Here is a 25124-nt window from a genome sequence, read left to right on the forward strand (position 1 = left end):
TCTCTTTTAGGAAAAAAGTGCAGCACAAAGTAACTCAGTAGAAAGTAGTGAAAACAGAATTACATTTAAAACATAATTTTGAAATCAAATGTGCTTATTTTAGGTTAGTATGTATGATATGTAATCGTTGGTAACAAAACCAACAAGAATGAAATACAGACATTTACATCTTATCATGTTTGCGTGCATTAGAAAGACAACATAAAACATGTTGAAAACTTTCATGAGGGGTAGATATAACATATAAATAGGAAAAACTGTCCCTTGTTTATTTTTACCCCCAGTTTTCTTCTATATTCAGTAATAATTTTTGTTTTTTACTTTTCAATAGTATATGACAGCTACCAGTGCAAATGTCTCACTTTAACATTCACTTTTAATTTTATATACACAGGTTAGGTATTAATGATGCCTAACCTAACACTGTATCTTACACACTGTATTGCGCTGGCTAGTCTGATATATGGTAGTTGGTACTGCCATGGTAGTCAGGCTAGGGGACATTCCTTGGTCCTCTGCATTTTATTTCTCAATCTTGGGAACACTAGGCACATCAGAGAAAAGTTCGTTCAGTATTTTTCTATAAAGGGTCTTCGTGAAAGGATTCCTCTACGAGATTCAATCACACCTTCTGATTCTGCAGACTCATCTGTCTCTGCAATCGCTGCTGTCTGAACAGTTTGTATTCGTGGTGACTGAATAACCGATGGCTGTGGTGTCTCATTTATTATTCCCTGGGCATGTACCGTTTGGCCAGAAGGTGACAGCACTAGAGTGACAGCTGGGGAGGCTCTTCTGGTGCCTGACGCAGCTACAGAAACATGAGCTAAACCAGGGATTGAATTTTGACCAGTCTGAGTCTGCATATGAGCAGATTCACTCTGCCACAGAATCTGTTACACCTGTTACAGAATCTGTCACACAGAATCTGATCCATCCTGCTGGGATTCAACTGTTTCCATGGTCAGTTGTCTTCTTTTTTTTTCCTGCCACATTTGTTCATTATTAAGACATTTGCCATTTGCAATCAATGCTTTGCCCCTTCCCCGTTTCCTTCTTCATTTATCCTGCTGCGATGTGATTTCTGCAGTAGCCCTGGTCACTGATTACGGACGGGAGGGTGTGGAGATGAGGAACCCACTGCCCCTTGGGAGGCGCGCCACTGCCCAGCAACCCGGTGAAGGTGGCCCTGTGTCGGCCGCACTCAGCTCTGACGTGCAACCGCGCTTCCCCGCTGAGCCAGGACCCCGAGCAGTCATTTTTATGCTGTTGTCACACACGACATTAACATTATTCAAATCTTTGTCTTAATGTTTTTTGTCTCCTGACCAGTAACAGTTCCAGGTATTATCATCATTCTCATTGTCTCCCAATAAACCTTAAACTTACTCCACTGAACACCCTTATACTTATCTCATTTTTAACTTGAACTTATCCCAAGGCCAGCTTCATGCTGGCCTTACCCTTTTTCAGGATGGTCGACTTTGAATCCTAATGGGCATTTGTAGATGCAGCTGAATGCCTGGCTCTCTCCCAGATCAGGTCTCCAGACTGGCTGCTAAACCCCTACTACTCCTCAGTGCCTAAGAGGGCACATACCCGTGGGCTGCCTCAAAGGCAGGAAAAGGTTAGGTTACAAAGATGGCACAGGCAACTATACTCCAATTAAAGAAAAAAACAATAACAAAGATGGCACAGGCTTGGGATCAGGACAACTACCAAACCCTGAACCAAACTACTGATGTAGTTTCAAATCAAAAGAAAGACACTCAAATCCTACAAGTCCACTTTAAAGCATGTATTGTTTGCTCCTTAGGGGAGCAACGTCATCACACTATAAGGTGCGGACAAGGGGAAACCTTGCAATTCATTTTGTAGAGCGGAATGCAGAGTGGTAAGCAACGCCCCTTTGAGGCAAAGCTGGTGCCCCTCCAAGAAGGTCAAACTGACAGCTGTGTTCAGACAACCAACAGCCAATGGCTTTTAGCAGAGAAGAAAGGAGAGTGAGCCATTTTCTTGAGGGTAAATCAACTTCTCCATATTAAAGCTGTTAGGCAGCTAAATCTAGTAGCGACGTGCACCTTTACTATGACCAAATGACTTCTACTAAGAGGCTTCCTGGCATCACATAGAATTGAACTTTCAGTCCCACCTTTACCAATATGGGTGACCTCTCCCCTTGTATATGGGTCTTGGTACAGCTATATATATTAATCCAAGAGCTAGCTGATGCTCTTAATCTCAGTGGCCTTTAGAGAGGTGAATCGGAATGTAGTGGTGTGGGAAAGTTAAGATAATGCTCTCTAAGTGGAAAACCAGACTCCAAAGCTTGGAGATTCTTTTCTTTTTCTTTCTTTTCCTGGCCGCGCCCCGCAGCTTGCGGGATCTTAGTTCCCCAACCAGGGATCGAACCTGTGACCCCTGCAGTGGAAGCGCAGAGTCCTAACCACTGGATTGCCAGGGAATTCCGGAAGCTTGGAGATTCTATTGTTCAGAGTTCAGTGTGTGAAGAAGGAGGTCTGAATGGAACCCGAAGCTTGCTGAGCTGGACAGGGGAAGCAGCCTGGCTTGACTTAATCGCTCTCAGGCAAGGTGCTGCACACACAACACAGGGAGATTTCTTTAACTTCTATAGCTCTTCAGCAGCTGGAGTAGTTGAAGGATAAGCGTGAAGTTGCATGAAGAAGGGTGGTCCGGCTTCTCTATTTCATGCTTTTGACTTCTCTAGGGGCATCCAATCTGGGTCAGTGTATGTAGAAGTCAGAGCAGGGGCTTTGGTAAGACTGAGCCGAAAGGTATTGTGTTTTGAAAGGGAGTATGAAGAAGCAAGTGGTTTAAGGGATATAAAGTGTGGTGTGAAGTACAGAATATTATTCATCCTGCACAATCTTCCTGTAAGCAGCTCTTTTGCCCCTTTTCTGTTTGTCTATCTCTGTTTCCCCTCAGACCTTAGTTATAAAAATGAGATCACTAGGTAACGTTTAACCTAACTCCTGACTTATGCTCTTCTGAATGTACACCATGCCTTCCCTAACGTGTTGAGTCATTTCCTGGATTCTAAGGAGTAAGAATGAAGAATTAAATAGTTGAAGAATGACTGACCCTCTACTCCTAATTTCCCCATTAGCAAATTTGCAGGTGAACCACGTGGACAAGATAGCATCCAAAGGAAGACCACGAGTCAGCAGATCTGCACGCAACAGAAAAATGACGAAGAATCTGACCCTCTACCTTAATGATTAACTGAGATTATTTCCCCTTTTTCCCTTTAAAAACTTTCATGACTGAGCAGAGTCTTTGGGGTTGGTTTTGGAATTCCACCTTCTCCCTGGGTAGCCGGTTTCCTGATTAAAGCAACATTTCCTTTCCAACCAACTCTTGTCTCTTTAATATTGACTTTTCAAGTGGTGAACAGCCGAACCTGAGTTCGGTAACATTCCCTTTAGCACTAAGCACTTCAAAATGCAGGCCACAGTGAAAGGGTAAGACAGCAGTAGGAGTATCCAGGAGAGGGAAGACCACGGACGGACTCATCATTGTTGTGTTGAAAGGAAACTCTGAGTGCAGCAGTAAGTGGTTGCATACAATCAACCTGGACTACTAACGTTGTTTCTAAAAAATATCTAGAGGAATTCTTCAGTGACTCAGGAGTTATATATATTTTGAATGTAAACTGGTTCTCTAATATATGAATCAGGTTTCCAGGTAATCCTTGGAAATAAAATTTTGTTTTTGAAAATCAGTGTATCATGTTGGAGATTGTGATGGGCTTCACTCACTCAGAGGAAAGATGACATTTTAATACCTTCTGATCCTTAAAAAATGTGAATCTAGGCCATGCTAGACCTCTGAGAAGTCCTGTTTGACAACGCAAGCTGAAAAAGACTAGATAGTGACTAACTTACACATCACTTTGGTGAGAAGAGAACTTAACCCCCCCACCCCCAATCCCAGTAGTTGAATTTCCAGAAATGGGGAACTAAGCTGATTATTAATGCTGAAGAAAGACTAAGAGATGAGCTGTCTTCTCATCTGTTCCATATCTGTTACAGAGGACTCAAAAAGAAGCAGGAGCTGCCCAAGGCTTAAGTGTAAGCTTTGGTTCTTTTTAAGAATGTTCAGTTTATACACTGGGCTAGAAATGAGAGAGGGTTGCAGAAAGAAAGAGCATGCAGTTTCCTGGAAGTGCCTAAGACGGTTTCTTTTCAGAATGTTATGGTGATGCAGGTGCAAGAGGGCAAATCTTCATGTCTCTGTTCACCCACCTGATGGTGAGCCAGTTGGGCACTGATTCACCTGTATGTTCCCTAGACAACCTCGCCAGCACACTGGGAAACAATCCCTGCTGATTCAGCAGGGCCACTGTTGCAAAAACCTCAAAGTGCCCATCGCAGGTTCTCGCTGCTTTCAGGACAGACCACTGTGGAATCCCGAGGGAGAGCTTTCTCAGCCTGGCTGGGAAAGGCTAAGTCTCTCCGAGGTCTTTTAGCCTCCTGCTTTTAGGGCCAGCCTTGATAGCTGCACAGCTGTTAAGAATCGCCATACAACATCCATAAAATGGACCCAATAAAACTCTTACCAAGGGAATGGGGAGTACAAAATTGCAGGGGGGCCGAACGGGGAGCAAGGCAATCTCCTCTAAGTTACTGCCTCTTCACACACACCAAGGGCATTGCCAAAGGCATTAAAGTAATTTAGAGGTCCAAGACTGTATTCGAAATTTGTGCCTTACAAATAGAATCCTGATTCTCTAGGGTTTTTAGGACACTTAGCAAATTCTGTCAAATATGTGTCTTTTTAAAAAACCTAAATGAACTTTAAATGTAGAAATAGAGTGAACCTCATTTTCCGATCACAGGGCAGGAGAACCAAAAATTAAGAGGAAAATAGCAATATTGTACAGTTCTTGGGTCAAAGAGGAATTATAATGAAAACTGTGATAATAAATATTTTTGAAGTCATCAATAATAACATTGTGACGGTTAATTTTATTGCCAACTTGACTGGGCTAAAGGATTCCCAGATAGCTGGTAAAACATTATTTCTGGGCATGTCTGTGAGAGTGTTTTCAGAAGAGATGTGCATTCATTCCGTGACTGAGTAAAGAGTTCCGCCCTCACCGATGTGGGTGGGCATCGCCCAATCTGTTGAGAGCCTGAATAGAACAAAAAGGCAGAGGAAGGGCGAATTCCCTCGCTCTCTTCTTCAGCTGGGATGTCCACCCTTTCCTGCCCTTGAACATTGGAGCTCCTGGTTCTCTGGCTTTTATTTATTTTTTAAATTTTTATTGGAGTATAGTTGCTTTACAATGTTGTGTTAGTTTCTGCTGTACAGCAAAGTGAATCAGCTATACGTATACATATATCCCCTCTTTTTTGGATTTCCTTCCCATTTTGGTCACCACAGAGCACTGAGTAGAGTTCCCTGTGCTATACAGTAGGTTCTCATTAGTTATCTATCTCTGGCTTTTAGACTCAGGGACCTACACCTGCAGCTCTCCCCCCATCCCCCATTCTCAGGCTTTTGGACTTGGACTGGCAGTTAAACCATTGGCTCCCCTGGTTCTTACATCTTCAGACCTGGACTGAATTACACCACCAGCTTTCCTGGTCCCCCAGCTTGCAGACGGCAGATTATGGGATGTATCAATCTTCATAACTGTATGAGTGAAGTTCTATAATAAATCGAATTTTATATATATATAAATACATACACATATGTATATGTATGTGTGTGTGTATATATATATATCCATCTACCCATCCTACCTGTTTCTCTGGAGAATCCTGGCTAATAGAAGCATTATATATAAAAAGTATGGAATGTGACTAAAGACATATTTAGAGGAAAATCCATAGCCTTAAACAACAAATACTTAAGATACGATATGCTGGATATTTATTGAAAGTGTACACTGTGTGAGGCCTGAAAAACATATATTTCATTTAATCTTCATAGTACTTATGAGGTGGGTACCGCGTTTTGCTATTCGTAATACTTAGCAGGTACGTACTATATTTTGCCCTTATCTTTTTGAAATGCTCAGAAGTATAATTAGGCACATCCACACAATGTTTTAACTATGATATGTTTCCAAGGACTATTTCACATAATTCTTGATTCAATGCCACAAATATTTATTAGTGCTTATTATATACAAGACACTATGACAAAGAAATGAATAATAGATGTTCTCTACCCTGTAAAATCCAGTCATGTGTGTTTATGATATAGATGATACAGCTCATATTATGATTGCAACTAACACTACTAGCTAAATTGATTGTATTAAATGCTAAAACTGGTACATAAACCCAGCACCATGGTTGCAGGGAGTAAAGTGATTCCAACTGAGGTTGGGGGCAGGAGTCCATCGTGGTGCTTGTTGCCACTGCTCAGGGAAGCATCTCTAAGTTGTTCAAACAATTAGTTAATGTGATTGAAGCAGGAAGGGCACATACATTTCCACTTTATTAAAATATTGCATAGATACAGAGCAGTTGGGCACATCCATTCTAAGGCACTGTCCTGGTTTGAATGCAATTCCACAAGAGAGAAAAGAGAAGCCATTACATTCGGTATTATTCACCTCTACATTCAGACTCCTCCCATGTTCCATGTTTATTGCTACTGGGATCTCAATTTTAACCCCAAACTTATAGCAGCATCATACTGGGACCTAGATGACAAAAATGAAAGACACATCCTGGCTCTAGCACTTGATATGATTTGGCACTTAACTACAAACTCTCTTGCATTGCTCTCCATTTGTTTCCCAACTCTTGTTTAACTAAAGATATTATAAACTCTTTATGAATTAATTTCTTTACTAGTTTTCATTAAGCCTAGAACAGGACTAGTTAGGCACATAGTAGATACCCCAAAATGCTTCTATTAAATATCACTTCCAAGAACTTCAATGGAATAGAAAAAAATATACTTTCTGTAATTCTAGTTTAAGGAAAGGATGACTGGTATCCTCATAAAGGGGAAATACTTGAATGTCCTATTTCTTGTATTTTACAAGGAACTAGGCTGAATGAATATTTTCATGTATTAACAGCTTTAACTGACAAAGAGAGTTCTTCCCTTGCTACAGGAACTTGAGTCATTACCACTATTATATGAGAACATTTATATAAGTAGCAATGTGTGTGTGTGAGATTATAAGTAAAATTCAAAGAGGCTGTGAATCACTGAGCAACGTATAAATATCTGAATTAGTGACCTTCACCTCCTTAAATAACGTGTGTGTGTTACATAAAAAACATATAAGTTTAAAGAGTTTTTCATAACACCCTTGAGACAACTGGAGATAACTAGGCTTGAGAACAATCAGAATATACAGATAGCTATAGAAATATCTGTTAAAGGCAGTGTGTTCCAAAGCATATTTGCAGAATACTAGCTTTGTGGGTCATTACTGGGTATACATGAAAAAGGGTTCTGGGCTCAAACAGGATTGTAAAACACTGAGCCAAAAGAGGTGCTTTTTCCACCTTTACCAGAGGACCTCTCAGAATTCTTATATGCTGATGTGCGCTGTGAATCTACAAAGCAGAAACAGCAGGAAGTGATTCCCAAACTTATTTGCAGACTATCTTGTATAACTAGGTGTTCTATGACACACACTTAGGGAGACACTGAATTAAAGGATGGGTAAAATTTAAAAGCACTGAGAGAGACATAGCTGGATAGCAAAGGAGAGTGAAAAGCAATGGACACTGGTTCCTCAGTCAACCTAAATTAAATTAGATTCCACTTGTATAGCTTCAACTGTCAAATGGGTTCTTCCACAAAGAGCTGACTTATTCTGGGAACAAAATAAATCATCAAATCAATACTCAGCTCTAAGCCGCATCACCCCAGGCTGCAACTAAGCAGACTAGCCACCTTTGCAAAATTTAAAAGTAAAGATTAAAATTCTAATTTCCTCAAAAATAAAATTTTCAGTGGAAAGAACCCAGTTCATACCAGGCAAATGAAATCGTCTTCATCCATGTGTTCCTAACACATTTTTATTATTTCATAAAATACACTGTCTCCTTTCTTGCCACTTGGGACACATATAAAGCTTTAAACTAATATAATCACCTTTAATAATGACAGCAGAATAATTATAGTGTTGCTATAATAGATATGTCAGATAAATATGATTATCCATTATGTTGACCCTACCCTGAAAAGGATTGCCATTATTTTTATGCTTACATCTATGATACGGTTGGCTTGGTTCACAAAATTTTTCAATGTAATAAAAAAATAAGAGTTGTAGAGACAGAATAAATCAAATCTAGGAAAACTGCAAGAGTAGATAGATACTCTAGAATTCATATGACTTGGAAGATGGGTTTTTAAAGTAGAAAAAAAAAGCTGTTCTTATAAGCTCAAACAAAAAAATTCTTCCAAGACAAACAGGATGCTGCAGGTTTAAGATTTTGTTTTTTGAGTTACTGTCAATCTCTGTAGGACTTGCTTCCTTTAACAATCCTTAAAGAAGACCTCTAAAGTGAGTGACTTGGTGCATAATAAGGCCTGCTCTCTGTCTGAAGCTTTTAGAACAATGACTACACTTGTATGGCTTCTCCCCTGTATGAATTCTTAAATGAATAACAAGGCTTGGTCTCTGTCTAAAGCTTTTCCCACAGTAATTACATTTAAATGGTCTCTCTTCAGTGTGAGTTCTCTGGTGCAAAGTAAGAGCTGTCAGCCTACTAAAACTTTTCCCACAATTATGACATCTATGAGGTTTCTCACCTGAATGAGTTTTCAGATGTCTTTTAAGACTTGATCCATGACAAAAGCTTTTCCCACACTCAAGGCATTTATATGTTTCTTCTTCAGAGTGGGTTCTCTGGTGCCCTATAAGGTGTGACCGCCGAGTGAATCGCTTTTTACACACCGTGCATTCATAGGGTCTCTCCCCCGTATGAAGTCGTTGGTGTCTGTAAAGGTCTGAACTACGAAGGAATCTTTTTCCACATTCAGGGCACTTATGAGGTTCCTCTCCTGAATGAATTCTCTGGTGCCCTGTAAGCTGTGACTTCCGAGCAAAACATTTCCCACACTGAGAACATCGGTGAGGTTTGTCTCCTGGACTCTTTTTCTTATGGGGTCTAGCGTTGAGGGGTTCTTCCAAGTTGGAGCTCTCAGGTTTCTCTCCTGCTGAGGGGTTCTGATGCTCTACAAGTTTTGTTAAATCTCTCTGTAAATCCTCTGGGGGGGTTTCCCATTGATTTTCTAACTGTACATAGTCTTTTTGCAAAATGGGGCCATGAAGAGCATTCCCCTCTAAAGTAACAATAAATGGATACATATTCTCCATTTTTTTCTGTTTTTCTGAAGTAGCTTCTTCATTTTCTATCCCGATCTCAAAACCTGAGAGAAGAAACAGAATGCAGATGTCACTGTGTCCCACATTGAAAAGAACATGAAGGAAAATGAGTTATATTAAACCACTGGTAGAAATAGAGACATTCTTAAGTACAATAGAATCCAAAACTCTTTACCTTGTTCAAAGTTGATTTTTTTCTTTTCTTTCTTCTGTGTTATCAACGAATGATTACTTACCTAACTTGGAATCGAGTAATTGCTTAATTTCTTTGGAATCTTGTAGTTCCTTCACCCATGCCTCTTCTCTATGCTCCAATGGAAAGCTCACGTCGAGTTTTGGTATTGGATATCCTGGCCAGAAGAAAGATGAGAAGCATAATAGTTTAGGTCACCAAAGATTTTTCCAGAGTTGAGGCTGATATCTTGGACATATGGCCCTTAATATCTACGTCCTCCTCAACTACTATTATGTCATCTGGAATCTCTTGCAAGAGTCTTAGTTTTCTTTAAGACAAGAACAAAACAAGGCTATTCTCTTCTAACCTATGGAAAGGGAGTAAATCAATTCTGTGCAGAAATCAATACAATAAACTGCTACCGTATCTATTTTGATAATAGATTTATTTAGGTTAGAGCCAAACTATGAAGTAAATCTTCATAAAGTTTTGGCACATTAAAACTGAGAAATGCTGATATTGAGTACTACGTAAAGAGAGAGAGGTAAAGCCAGAAGTTATACAACTGCTTACTGGAATAATTTCAGTTGAGATTTTCAAATTATAATGGAAACGGACTGGGTTAGCAACCAGAAAAGCAGTCTCTATGCTTGTTTCAGCTGAAGACTAGAAGTGGATCCTCTTGAAATTAACCCAAGTAACCATCAAAGGGTGTTTCTCACTGTCAAGCTAAGGACAACCAGAGAAGTTTCTACATTCAGTGATCTGCTGTGTCCTACCACCCTCTCCTCACTGAGGAGAGCCACTCTGACTCCCATCCTCTCTCCACGCCCCTTCCTCGCCTTCCTCAGCTCTGGCCAAGTTAACCGGTCCGCCATCAAGTTTGGGTTGCAAGTGGCTCATCTGAGATCAAAATGCAGCATGATGTTTAAATATTAGCATCATTAAAATAATATCAGCAAGTTAATTTGATGAAACTTTAAAATTTAAAACATATCAAAACGGAGGAAGTGGACTAAAATACCTTATTTTATATTTTCATGGAAAAAAGGACCTTTTAAGATTAAGAAGCAAAAATGCGTTGCGAATAAAATTCTGTTTAAATTCACTATATTGTTTTTGTTTGGGTTTCAAAGCTAAGAATAGGATGAGAGGGTAATGAGACCGAGGTCAAATAAAAATGGAGGTCATAGATCAAAGGAAAGCTGCAATTACATAAAAGTAGGAGCAAACTGAAACTTGAAATAAGCAGAGAGAGTAGCAAAGGCCTAGGTGTGAAACACTAATTTATAATCTAAATGCAGAGAGGGAGACAGACTTCCAACACGATACCATGAGGAGCTTTGCAGACCTATTTCCTAGTGAAACTGGTGACAATTACTAAAAATAACAAAGAAATTGTTCAAAGTCTAGAAAATTAGGAAACATCTATTGGATTGGCCAAAAAGTTCGTTCGGGTTTTGCCATAAGATGTTCTAGAAGAACCTGAACAAACTTCTTGGCCAGCCCAATATTTTTAAAAATCTGCTAAAATTTACAGAGAACAGCAAGAGTCTTACGTATTTAAACCAAAACTGTTCTCTTTGGGCCCTCTCCCAGCTCCACTACAGACTGGCATAGCCAAGAGCCTGGGGCACTCTTTCCCCCAGCTCCCATTCAGAGGGATATCTTCCTGGGAGGGGCAGGACCCCAGCATTTGTCACCCTACCCTTAGCTATCTACAGTTGAGTCTAAATTCCAGGCCACTGTGGCTGAGAGGTGAGGGCTCCTTTCATCTACCCAGTCTCCACTGGTGGGATAGAGGATCTATCTACCTTGGGTGTAGTATTGCTGAGAATACTAGGGCCCTGATTGCCCTTGCAAGGCAGTTGTGGTTTTGTAAGGCAACTGTGATTATAAGGCAGTGGTTGCTTGCCTGGAAAGGCAAGTCAAGGAGACCTGAGGCTCAGACTTAGTGCTCAGCTCCTAAAGTGGCAATGTGACTCAGAGATAAGCACATTACTGTCCCCACCTCCAGCTCCAGAGCAATGCATCTGAGATTTGGCCTGAGAGGACAAGCAGGCCTTAAAAGAGGTAGCTCCTAAAGTCTTCTCAAAGAAACTGACTTCATTTCCAAGAGAGAGAGGAGACGTTCAAGCCTAAGGATACTCTCAAAAAGAGTGGAGGCTGTAATGAAAGGCAATTGGAAAGAGTGATAGATTTATTGCATATACACACTAAACTGTAGGCTGACTAGTTTGCAGAAGAGAACTGGGGAAAGAGACAGCTGGGAGGAGCCCTCCTGGGATCAGAACAAATCTCAAAAACTGACCTCAGGAACTAGCCCATCTAAGGTGTCTGAATTTGACTGAATTAGTCTACAGAGCAATTTATGCTCCAGGGCATTGTTGAAGCAACAGAACAATTAGCTGGTAATTAATAGCTGGGGCTGGTCATGGCAAGAGACAGCCAAAGAAAGCCCTGCAAAAACTACTGTCATTCCAGGGTGACTATGCGCACACCCAAGGCTGTGCTCCATGAGGGCAATATCAAATGCTTAATATTGCAGGGTGAACTAGAGTTCACTAAAATAATCCAGCCACTCACCAAACAAATAAACAAACTCTGGAGAGTGGGAAGAAGGACACACAGTTGCTACAGAATGTAATCTAAAATGTCCAGTTTCCAACAAAAAACAAGACATGTATGTGAACAGGAAAGTATGACCCCTACACTGGAAAAAAAAAAAAAGCAGGCAGCAGAATCTGCCTATGAAATTGACTAGATATCTAATTTAACAGACTTCAAAGTAGCCATTATGAATGTGTTTCAAGGACTAAAGGAAACCATGATTAAAGAAGTACAGTAAATTATGATGGCATTACATCACATCAAATAGAGAATATTGATAAACAGGGACTTCCCTGGTGGCGCAGTAGTTAAGAATCTGCCTGCTAATGCAGGGGACACGGGTTCAAGCCCTGGTCCAGGAAGATCCCACATGCTGTGGAGCAACTAAGCCCGTACGCCACAACTACTGAGCCTGTGCTCTAGAGCCCGTGAGCCACAACTACTGAGCCTGCGTGCCACAACTACTGAAGCCTGAGCGCCTAGAGCCCGTGCTCCACAACAAGAGAAGCCAGTGCAATGAGAAGCCTGCACACCGCAACAAAGAGTAGGCCCTGCTCGCTACAACTAGAGAAAGCCCGTGCGCAGCAATGAAGACCCAACGCAGCCCAAAGATAAATAAATAATTAAATTTAAAAAATATTGATAAATAGAAATTATTTAAAAAATAATTGAAATCGAGTCCCCCTAAAACTGAGTTCCTCTGCTGAGTTTATGAGTAACCCCTCTATCCAAAATTTTATTCCCTTTCTTGTCTGGCACCTGTTCCCCTCAGGATTGAGGAGTATCAATGCAAAGGGGGGATTGAAACCAAGCAGGACTCTCTGTGTCCTCCATTTCTTGTTTGTAGAAAAAGGCTTTAGCCTCCTAGGCCTTCCCTGACTTCCAAAGAGCAAATTCAAGCAGTTACTAATTAGGGAAGTGAGGGAGTGCAGAAACAAAGGAAAAGCAGTCAAGAAACAATAGTTCAGTAAACAGAGTCCTAGTTCCTCCTCAAGGGAGGGAGATATACGTGTGTGTGTGTGTGTGTGTGTGTGTGTGTGTGTGTGTATAAAATAATCTGATACATATCTTTGAGTTGTTCTGCAGGAGCTAAGGTTCCCCACCCAGGTGGAGGATGGTAACTACCTTCTGAGACCCCAGACTGGTCAGAAACTTGATGACTGAGATTCCTGAAACATCACTCTGCTACCTCACTATCAACCAATCAGAAGAAAGTCATGCACCCTGCAGCCCTCACTCCAAATGCTGCCTTTAAAAACTCTTCCCTGAAACCCATCAGGGAGTTCAGGTCTTTTAGGTATGAGCCATCTGTTCTCCTTGCTTGGCCCTGCAATAAACCTTTCCTTGCTCCAAACTCCGACATTTCTGTTTGTTTGGCCTCACTGTGTGCCAGGCACAAAAACTTGGGTCTGACAACAGAATCAAGTGGTAATTCTGGAGTTGAAAAGTACAATGACTGAAATGAAAAATTCACTACAGTGGCTCAAGAGTACATCTGAACTGTCAGAAGCATTGCTGAACTCAAAGACATATCAATAGAGGTTATGCTATGAAAAGAACAGAGGCAGAAAAGAATGAAGAAACATGAATGGAGTCTCAGAGAAAAGTGGGGCACCATTAAGTGCACCAACAGATATATAATGAGAGAACCAGAAGGAGAGGAGTGAGAGAAAGGAGCCGAAAAAATATTTGAAGAAATAATGGCCCCAAACTCTCCAAATGTATTTAAAAATATCAATATACACACCTAGGAAGCTCAATAAATTCCATGTACAATAACTACAAAGAGATCTACAAACAGACATATCAGAGTAAAAATCCTAAAAGCCAAATAAGAAGAAAAAACCTTGAAAGACAGCAAATGAAAAATGACTTGCCACTTACAAGGGAACCCTAGCAAGATTAAAAGCTGAGTTCTCATCAGAAACAACAGAGGCCAGAAGACAGTGGGATAATATATTCAAAGTGTTCAAAGAAAAATAAAAACTGTCAACCAAGAATCTTATATCCAGAAATGCTATCTTTCGAAAATGAATATGAAATAACATTTCTGATAAACAAAAACTGATGAGAATTCATTGGTAGCAGACTTGCCTAACATGAAACACTAAAGGAAGTTCCTTAGTCTGAAAGCAAGTGATCCCAAACAGTACCTGAATCTACATGGAAAAACAAAGGGCACAAGTAAGGGTAATTATTTAATTATAAAAGATAGTACAAATACAAATTTCTGTTTCTTGTCTTAAAAGATTTTAAAAGTAATTATGTAAAACAGTATGTATGTAGTATATTGTTGGGCAAATAACATATAGAAATGTATTCTATTTGCCAATAACAGCACAAATGAAGTGGGTAGGAGAAAGCTGTACTGGGCTAAAGAAATGACTTCAGTTAGTAACTTGAATCCACAGGAAAAATGAAGAAAATCAGAAATGATAAATAATGTTAATATAACAAAAGCTATAACATATACTTGTTTTCCTTTCTTCTCCCAGCTCCTTTAAAAGTCTTAAAATTATATAAAGTAATAACTATAACAAGATATTGTTGAGTTTGTAACATTTTTGATATAATATGTATGACAGTAACACCCCAAAAGGGGAAAAAGGGAATAGAGTTACATAGGAGAAATATTTCTATAGCTCACTGACATTGTTAGTATAAATCCGAAGCTGATTATGATAAGTTAAGATGTACATAATAAATCCTAGAGTAATCACTAAGGAAATAGCTTTAAAAATAGTGAAAATTCATTAAAGTACATAAATTTTACATTGAAAATATTTACTTAGTGTCAAAGAAAGCAGTAAGTGAGGGATAGAGGAGCAAAACAGATATGAGACACATACAAAAACAAAAAGTGAAATAGCAGATATAAATCCAACCATATCAAAAATAAGATTAAATGGTATGAATTAAACAACTCGATCAAAAGGCAGAGATTGTCAGACTGGAAAAATAAAAACTGTCAACCAAGAATCTTATATCCAGAAATGCTATCTTTCGAAAATGAATATGAAATATATGCTGTCTAAGGAGACACATTTCAGATTCAAAGATACAAATAGATTGAATGGAAAAGAATGGAAAAAGATATATCATGCAAGTAGTAACCACAAGACAGCTAGAATGACTATATTAATATCATACAAAATAGACATTAAAACAAAAAAGTTATTAGAGATAAATAGAATCATTTTATAATGATAAAAGAATCAATCCATCAGGAAGATGTAACAATTATAACCATACGTGCACTTAATAAGAGAATACCAAAATACATGAAGGAAAAATGGACAGAAATAGTAAAAGAAATAGGCAATTGAATAGTAAGAGTTGGAGACTTCACTATCTCCTTGCACTATTGGATAGGAAATTTAGGCAGATGATCAACAACAGAAGACTTAAAAATTACCATAAACCAACTAAACATCACAGACATTTATAGAACACTCCAACCAACAACAGCAGAATATACATGCTTCTCAAGTGCACAGAGAAAATTCTACAGGACAGTTGAGATACTATACCGTAAAACAAATGTTCAAAAATGTTAAAGAGGACTTCTTTGGTGGCGCAGTGGTTAAGAATCCGCCTGCCAGTGCAGGGGACACGGGTTCAAGCCCTGGTCTGGGAAGACCGCACATGCTGCAGAGCAACTAAGCCCGTGCGCCACAACTACTGAGCCTGCGCTCTAGAGCCTGCGTGCCACCACTACTGAAGCCCACATGCCACAACTACTGAAGCCCATGCACCTAGAGCACGTGCTCCACAACAAGAGAAACCACCGCAATAAGTCCGCACACCACAATGAAGAGTTGCCCCCGCTCGCCACAACTAGAGAAAGCCCGCGCGCAGCAAAGAAGACCCAATGCAGCCCCAAGATAAAAATAAATGAATAAAAATTTATAAAAAATGTTAAAGGATCACAATTACAAAGTATATTCTCCCACCAAAATGGAATGAAATTATAAATAAATAACAGAAAGGAAACTGGGAACTTCACAAATATTTCAAAATTGAACAACATACTCCTACGTAACCAATCAGTCAAAGAAGAAATCAAAAGGGAAATTAGAAGTATTTTGAGGTAAATGGAAACGAAATGAAAATGAAAACTTAGGACTGTAAAACCAGTGCTTAGAGGGAAATTTATAGCTATGAATGCCTATATTCGAAAGGAAGAAAAATCTCAATAACCTAACTTTGCACCTTACACCATCTCTGGATACAGAGAACACGTGCTCATACTTGAGCTTCTTCTTGGATGAACTTCTTAATTATCTACCAACCTCGCCCCCCACTCACCTTGTCGTCCTACATCCTACATAACATTCAGATCCTTGTGCCTCTGGTGCACTCAGCCTCCACTTCCTGGACTCTCAGAGCCCTGCTCCTGACACTATAACCAGTTTGCATTTCCCAACCTATGCTCATGACCCATGTCAGCGGAGGCTACTGACCATTCCTTGACCCATCTTCCACCCTTCTGACGTTAGTTCCTATCCTCTACTCTTACACACTCCATAGTATACCATCACAGATGCTGAATGAATTGGACGCTTATTGAAAAGGTTTTCACAGATATCAGCCCTCCTTCTATCTGCTAACATGGTGATAACAGTTATGACTTTTATACAGCAAAGATCAAACACTTTGATGATACAGAATAAGTGAAGGCAAGGAGAATTTGGCACTCTCATATGCTGTGGTGGGAGAATAAATTGGTACAACAATTTTGGAGGACAATTTGACAATATCTATTAAAGTTTTAAATACCCATTAACCAATCAACCCCACTTCTAGAAATTTAGCCTATTGACACCTGCATATACACAAGGATGCTCACTGTATATTTTATAGCTTGGCTCCAGGGCTTTGAATCAATGTTGAATGGCAGTCAGAAAGCAGGCTCTAATTTCTACTTCTGTCAGGGGGCTCTTCTCTTCATCCTCAATGCAGACTAGTCTGTGTAGCTGCGATTACCATTGGATGAGTGGTTTTACAGCAATAGAAGAAACATCAATTGCTATTCAGTTGGTATAAAATAAGAGGGTCCTACAAATAGAAACCAAAGCCTATTACCTTAAATTTAACCATTGCTTCTGTCTTTTAGACTATAGTCTAGAACCTTAGACCTTAGTTTCCAAGTGATGATAATGTGTTGTCCAGGATGTTAAACTCACCTCATGGTTATAGCCAAGAGACTCATCATGGGTATATTTTATTTGACCTAATTAACTGAAGAAATTTACTCAAGAAAAATTGACTGCAGAAAAAGAAAAAAAGATACAAGGATATAATGCACAGCACAGGGAATATAGCCAATATTTTATAATAACTTTAAATGGAGTATAGTCTATAAAAATACTGAATCACTATGTTGTACACCTGAAACTAACACAATATTGTAAATCAACTACACTTCAATTTAAAAACTACTTTCTGACCTAAAAAAACTGAAGTATAAAGTAAAAGGCTAGTAGGGACAGGGAAGCGTAGGTGCATACTTGTTTTAAAATATAGCTCCAAATTCTTTGATATTTTTCCCTTCAAGTGGTGGAGTTTAATTTTCTTCCCCTTAAGTGTGGGTTGGATTTAGTGACTTTCTTCTAATGAATAGAATATGGTAGAAGTGATGGTGTGTGACTAGTTCATCAAAAACATTGTGGCATCCTCCTTGCTTTCTCTTGATTCGTTTGCTCTGGGGGAAATCTGCTGCTGTGTTGTGAGGACACTCAGGCAGCCTATGGAGAAGATTGCTTAGCAGGGAACTGAGGTCTCCTGCCAGCCCCTGCTGACATCTTGACAGCAACTACATGAGCAGCTCTGAGCCAGAAACACCCTGTCAACCACTCCCAAATTCCTGACTCTCAGAAACTGTGAAGTGATAAGTGCCTTTTCTTTTAAGCTACTAAATTTTGGGGGGTAATTTGTTATTCAGCAAAAGCTATCTAATACAAAGAGGGAAAAAGCAACTTGAGGTTAACAAAGAAGGTGCTTGATTGATGAATGTTCCCCCCATCCCAGGCTCAGGGAATGACTTCATTAAGCCCCATTATCAAACATTGTGTCATAAAGTCTCCACTGTACCAAGAAATATCATTACTATTGTTAGGGCTGGATATTAGCTAATGATACATCATTTAGTATAAAGAAATTTAAGTTACAAGACTCTTTTGTTGCTCTGCAGACAGCATTTTTTGCCCTACTTTTTACTTTAAATTTTCATCTCTCATATCCTGCATCACCAAAAAGATGTGACCTTTGACATTTTGTATACAATTTCCTAGTGTAAGCTCATGCGGTTAAATTAAAAAAATCTGAGGCTTTGGCAAATGAAAATTGTTCCAAATTTGGTGTACTAATTTTGAACTCCAGACTTTCAAAGATAAGCATGGTATACTTTATATTTTTAGGACCAGCACATCTTTTCTTTCTTATTGCAGACATTCTAATATTTTTGCCTATCTCTAACAGCTGGCGTGTCTGGCTTGAATTCAAATAAGGGATTTTTTTTTTAAATAAGGGATTTTTTAAAGCTTATGTATTTCTTAGATCTCTTTATATTTTCTACTTAAGTTCTTTTCCCTCTTTCTCTCTTATTTTCTCTTCCCACCCCCCTCTGTATTCACATTAAATGAATATCATTAGGTGAATATATGTATGTATATACATATATTTTTTTCCATTTTATATATACCCAACAACTTAATGTTTTGCTAACAGGGAATACATTCCAAACTTTAATATAAAATCAACTGACCTCTTCCATTACTTTGAAATTTCTTCTATTCTGCCAGCATCCTGTGCTTTTCACTCACTCAGCCTACAATATGATGTGCTTCATGTAATATACCGAAGATGTTTTCATTTAAAAAAAAACCAGTAAAAGTATAAGCAACCTTTAAATTATAGAACAATAAGTCTTGCATCATTTTGCAAAGCATAATATATCACTTTAACAGTGATGAAAAAGGGGTAGTTTCCTCTCCTCCAAATTGGTATATTTTACTTGTTTAACTCATTCTATCTCTTCCTTGTTGAACACACTGGACATTCCCGTGCTTTAAAGAGTAAAGTATTACAATCAAGAGCAACATTGCTGTTCTGCATCATCTGTGATCTTTGTACCTGGGACTGTTGCTAAGAGGAGCAAATTAACATGGGGAATGAGAGTGCATGTGCAAAAACATTTATCATTAAATATTTCTAGCTAAGTTTCACTACTTGTTGCTGGCATACATACAAAATTACAGATTTTTTAGAACTTTTAAACAGACTATAGACCATAGGTAATGTAAAGATTGGAACGTAAATGACAATATTATATAGTTCTGCTTTGACCATAATATACATACATATGTAGTTGTCGGTTTTTCTTTTTTGTCACCTTTATTTTAAAATATCTAGAGACCCACAAACACCTCAAACTCCACATGGTCAACATGGTCAAATCTAAACTCACATTGACCTACCAAATCTGATCCTCTCTTCTGTTCTCTGTGTCAGTGAATAATATTATCACTCTTCCCAGTTCATTGGCCAGAATCCTGGATACCATCCTTAACCTCTTTTTCTTCTTCATCCAACACCCAGTCAATCACCAAGTTCCATAATTTCTATTTCCTACTTATCTTTCAAATTGGTCTTTTTCTCTCTACCACCACCGACACAATCTTAGACCAGAAAATCATGCTCTCTAAGGTGGATGATTGCTGTTTCCAGTCTTCCCTCTATTATTGTAGCCAGAGTGACCTTCTAAATGCAAATCTGTGTATATCCCTGCCTTACTTAAGAACATCCAGTGGTTCCCCACTGTCCTGGTAATAAAGCATATCTTCTCAACAAGGCTGACAAAGTTCTTCAAGATCCAGGACCCTGCTTCTCTCTCCAGCCTCTTCAGTGCAACTCTGGCTCCTCTGCTTCTCCTCTGCGCCCTCACACTGCAGCAGGAAGTCTTCAAATATGCCATGCTCTCTACCCCTCTGAGCCTTTGCATAGGCTGCCCATTCTGCCCAAAGCTCTCTCCCCTCCCCACTTCCACCACTCAGCAGGCTTACTGCAATTCATCTTGTAGGTGTCTACCCAGATCCCCCTTCCTCAGGGATGCCTTCCCTCTCTGCCAAAAAGCTGGTTAGGTGGCAATCCTATGAGCTCCCATAGCATCCTACTCCCTCCAATACATCATTTTACAGTCCTATTTTCATATCTGAATCATCCATAGGAGCTGAAGCTCCAAGGTGCCTGGGACTGATTTTCTGTCTTGTGTACTAGAGACCCCAGGGTAGCAACCCACTGAATGAGGAAAATATTTGCAAATCATATACCTGATAAAGGATGGATATCCAGCATATATAGAGAACTCTAAAATTCAACAACACCAAAAAAAAAATCAAAAATGTACAAAGGACCTGATTAGACATTCTCCAAGGAAGATTTACAAATGGTCAATAAGCACATGAAAAGATGCTCAACATCACTAATCATTTGGAAAATGCAAATCAAAACTACAGTGAGATACCACCTCACACCCATTAGGAATGCTACTATCAAAAAAAAAACAGGTGTTGGTGAAGATGTGGAGAAATTGGAAACCTTGTGCACAGTTGGTGGGAACATAAAATGGTACAGTCTCTGTGGAAAACAGAATGGAAGTACCTCAAAAAATTAATTAAAACTAGAAATGCCGTATGATCCAGCAATTTCACTTCTGCTTATATACCCAAAAGAAGTAAAAGCAGGGTCTCAAACAGATATTTTTACACCCATGTTCACAGAAGCATTATTCACAATAGCTAAGATGTAGAAGCAGCCCAAGTATACGTTTATGGAAAATGGATAAGCTAAATGTGATATATACATACAAAGGATTATTATTCAGCCATTAAAAGGATGGAAATTCTGAACCCTGAGGACATTATGCCAAGTGAAATAAGCCAGAAAGGTGAATGGTGGTTGCCGGGGGTGGGGGGCAGTGGTGGAATGTAAAAATGGGGAGTTATTGTTTAAATGGGTCTAGAGTTTCAGTTTTACAAGATGAAAATAGTTATGGAGATGGATATTGGTAATGGCTCCACAAAATTATAAATGTATTCAATGCCACTGAACTGTACACATAAAAATGGTTAAGGTGGCAAACCTTAGGTCGTGGGTATTTTACCACAATAAAAAAAATTGAAAAGAGAAAAATAGGCTTCCTGAGCAGGGTCATTAGCTTAAGGGGTTTTCAATCCCATTCGATTGAAGGTGCTTTGTGCCCAGCTATCCCCAGAGAGATATTTCCTCCTTCTGCTCTTTTTTTATTTTTGATTTTTTTGATGTGGACCATTTTTAAAGTCTTTACTGAATTTGTTACAATGTTGCTTCTGTTTTATGTTTTGGTTTTTTTGTCCACGGGGCCGGTGGGATCTTAGCTCCCTGACCAGGGATCGAACCCACACTCCCTGCATTTGGATCTTACCTCCCTGACCAGGGATCAAACCCACACTCCCTGCATTTGGAAGGCAAAGTCTTAACCACTGGACCGCCAGGGAAGTCCCTCCTCCTTCTACTCTTGATCAGAGTGGCCTGTTTCCATCAGGTTATCGGTATTCTAAGCAACCTCAACCCTGGAGAGCTCTTGAGCTCTCAAAATGGAAACCAAAGAAAGGAAATAAAACCCTTGCCTTACCAGGGTCCAGAAAGGGCTGGCCTTCCCCAGCAGCACCGAAGCTCAGCTCCTGCGGCCCTGCCTGTGGGATCCACGCCTCTGCCACTGGGACCTCCGGGGCAGGTCCCATTACTTGGAGTGGGGGTGACTCCAGGTGGATGTTTGGCGGTATGTGTGCCATTCCCACTGGTGCCAGTTCTTCCAAGAGCATTTCCTGTCTATCGAGCTGGGGGAAATGCCAGAACCGTCACTGAAGTCCAGACCAGCCCTGCCCAGTAGCAATATAATGCAAGCCACCCATGTCCTTTTAAATGTACCAGCAGCCATATGAAACAAAAAATGAAATAGGTAAAGTTGATCTTAATAACACACAGTATTTAACCCAAAAATATCTAAAATATCATAATTTCAGAATGTAATCAATATAAACAATTGTTACGAGATATTACACCGACTTTTGTTTCATACTAAGTTTTTGGAATGTGCTGTGCGTGTTATACTTACAGCACATCGCGATTTGGACTAGCCACATTGCAAGTGCCCCAGAGCCACCCGGGGCTAGTGGCTGTTCTGGGTGGTGCGCGACTAGACCATACAAAGTAAGCTAAACCGAGAAGATGGAGAAAGGAAGGGAAACCATAAATTCATTCTATCCTAGGGGGACAGGGACCCTTGGATGACTCCAAGGAGAGTTGACCCCATCAACACACCAGGCAGAAGTGCCCCTAATGCCCACCAACAAACACTTTCTTCTCCCAAAGATTCTGTCCGTGCTCAGCTATGGCTTTCACTGGATGGTTCTGAACAGAGGCCAGCGCCACCGCCCCCATGGGGCATTTTGCCTATGATGGCAGGTGGTGGCTATCAGAATGTAACGAGCCAGAGGTGGGAGTCTATGTACTCGGCTGGCCAAAATGTTCGTTCGGGTTTTGCTGTAACGTCTTATGGAAAAACCAGAACAAACTCTTTGGCCAACCCAATAATTCACAGGGCAGAATTGTTCCACCTCCCAAACAATTTAGGAATGTTCCCTCAAACATTCATGTACGTAAAAAGAACCTTTCAAGGACCTCACCCTGTTGGTCATATAAACACAAAATATTTTTGCATATTTTAGCATGACTTGAATGCTCTAGGAAAGCATTACTTTGGAAATCAAATGAAGACTATACTACTTATTGTTTGGACTGACCAAGAGTTGTTTGCCACTTTGAGAAATCATATGACCAACAGCAACACCGCTCACAGTGTTTGAGCTGTATCACATCAGTCAGAAGTTCTGCCTGTCGCCTTCCCAATGTATCTGTGCATAGATTCAAGCAAATGACAACCTCCTGAAGTTTTGGTGCAGTCAAGCCCAAATATGTGCACGCTCACATGCTTATTAATTCATAAGAAATCACACTCCTTTTCCTTTATATTCCTTCTAGACTCTACTTGACTCAGGGTTGGCAAAATTTTCTTGTAAAGAGACAGACAGTAAATATTCTAGGCTTTGTGGGTAGTATTGGTCTGTTGCCTCTTCGTTTTTTTTAAACCACTCTTCAAAAAGGTAATAACCATTACTAGCTCATGGGTTGTATAAAAACAGGCTTTGTCCAATATTTGGCCCATAGAGCACTTATTATATTGATTTTTTTTCTAATTCGGTGTATATAAGGAGGTTATATTATCTATAAATTTCATTTTAGCACAGTAAAGGGGACATTACCAAATATCTGTTATAGAAGTGGAGTTGGGTTTAATAGTTGAAACATATGCCAATTCCAGCAGAAGGAAACATATGCCAATTCCAGCAGAAAGGAAAAAATGGAAAGCCCTGCAGGGAAATCCTGAGGCACCAGACAGAACGTCTGATCCAGTCCCAGCTGCCTCTGCTACTTCTTTTGGTCTAATTCCCAAGATCCCAACCTCTTTTCTCACCTGCTGCTCTGGTATCTCAAGTTCTCTCTGTAAGTCTTCTATCAGTGACACAACTCTTTCTCTGTTCTCCGGGCAATGTTCCCTCACCCAGGTCTCTATCTCTGTGGGCAGAATCGTTAGGAATTGCTCCAACACCAGCAGCTCCAAGATTTGCTCCTTAGAACGCATCTTTGGCTTCAGCCATTGACAGCAGAGCTCCCAGAGTTTGTTGAAAGCTTCATGAGGCCCAGATGCTTCTTTGTACTGGAACTGCCGGAAGCGCTGGCGGAAGACCTCACAGTCGGTATCATACTCTTGAAACACTGAGCCCTGATTCAAGGAGGCCTGGATTGCACAACCCAGGGCCACAGCCATCGCCAACTTCCAGCACTGTACAATTTATCTGGGTCCCGAAGCGGCAGATTCCAATTTCTTTCTTTGTGTTATCCTCCGGGCAGAGCCACCTACAAGCTGAGGACGGGACAAAATGAGGAAGGAGAAACAGCAGTGGTTACCAGAGGGTAGACTAACCTCCCTTAACTTGCTTACTTTTCTCCAAAGCCCTAAAGAAGCAGATCATAATCTTTTGGGGGGTTTTGAGAATCTGATGAAAGTCATGGACAATTTCTAGAAAGATACACTACACAGCAAATTCAATTTCAAAAAGTTTACAAAATCTTCAAGACCATCCACGGATTCTCTAGAACTGTGCTATCCAATATGGTATTCGATAGTCCCGTGTGGGTCGAGGGAGAGATAAATTAGGAGTTTGGGATTAACAGATACACACTACTATATATAAAATAAGTAGACAACAAGGACCTACTGTACAGCACAGGGAACTATACTCAATATCTTATAATAACCTATAATGGAAAAAGAATCTGAAAAAGAACATATATATATATATATATATATATATATATATATATATATATACACACACACACACACACACACATATATGTACATATTGGGTTGGCCAAAAAGTTCGTTTGGTTAGTGAATACGTCGTTCCATAAGGTTTCTCGTGAAAATGAAAAATGTGTTCTTTATTTTCACTTAAAACCGAACAAACTTTTTGGCTGACCCAATACATATATATCTGAACCACTTTGCTGTATATTTGAAACTAATACAACATTGTAAATTAACTACACCTCAGTAAAAATAAAATAGTCCCATGTGGAAGTTTAAATTAATTAAAACTAAAAATTCAATTTCTCATTCATACTAGCCACATTTCAAGTGCTCAAGAGACATCTTTGTGTGGTACATATATACAATGGAATATTACTCAGCTATAAAAAAGGATGAAATAATGCCATTTGCAGCAACATTGATGGACCTAGAGGTTGTCATACTTAGTGAAGTAAGTCAGACAAAGACAAATATATGATATCGCTTATATGTGGAATCTAAAAAAAGGCTACAAATGAACTTATGGACAA

The 25124-nt window shown here is 39.6% G+C and overlaps 2 protein-coding genes across 10 annotated transcripts in view; both read right to left on the reverse strand.

Annotated features, from left to right (window-relative positions):
- Window positions 1-622: 622 nt before the first annotated feature.
- LOC141277646 (cAMP-responsive element modulator-like) lies at window positions 623-8001 on the reverse strand. Its single transcript, XM_073799569.1, has 3 exons — window positions 7975-8001; window positions 822-881; window positions 623-667 (listed from the first exon to the last, which is right to left on the reverse strand). Exons 1-3 carry the CDS (start codon window positions 7999-8001, stop codon window positions 623-625), a joined length of 132 nt encoding a protein of 43 aa, XP_073655670.1.
- Window positions 6121-25124, reverse strand: part of ZNF449 (zinc finger protein 449) — a 49947-nt gene continuing 30943 nt past the window's right edge. For all 9 annotated transcript variants that reach the window (XM_073799144.1, XM_073799147.1, XM_004329842.4 and 6 more), the window contains 4 exons: window positions 23695-24144; window positions 21793-21997; window positions 9571-9684; window positions 6121-9378 (listed from right to left, as the gene is read on the reverse strand). In XM_073799144.1, the coding sequence (XP_073655245.1) occupies window positions 8492-9378; window positions 9571-9684; window positions 21793-21997; window positions 23695-24048 (1560 nt within the window). In that variant the 5' untranslated portion in view covers window positions 24049-24144 and the 3' untranslated portion in view covers window positions 6121-8491. The remainder of the gene's footprint in view (window positions 9379-9570; window positions 9685-21792; window positions 21998-23694; window positions 24145-25124) is intronic.

The sequence above is a fragment of the Tursiops truncatus genome, chromosome X (assembly GCF_011762595.2).
Source record: "Tursiops truncatus isolate mTurTru1 chromosome X, mTurTru1.mat.Y, whole genome shotgun sequence".
Classification (NCBI taxonomy): domain Eukaryota; kingdom Metazoa; phylum Chordata; class Mammalia; order Artiodactyla; family Delphinidae; genus Tursiops; species Tursiops truncatus.

Bases quoted from the DNA above. Each gene is read 5' to 3' on its own strand.
- LOC141277646 (XM_073799569.1), bottom strand. From the start codon at position 8,001: ATGGATGAAGACGATTTCATTTGCCTG. The intron at 882-7,974 runs GTATGAACTGGG...ATTCTGTGGCAG, and splicing joins AAGACGATTTCATTTGCCTG to AGTGAATCTGCTCATATGCA. The intron at 668-821 runs GTTTCTGTAGCT...CTGTTCAGACAG, and splicing joins CAATCCCTGGTTTAGCTCAT to CAGCGATTGCAGAGACAGAT.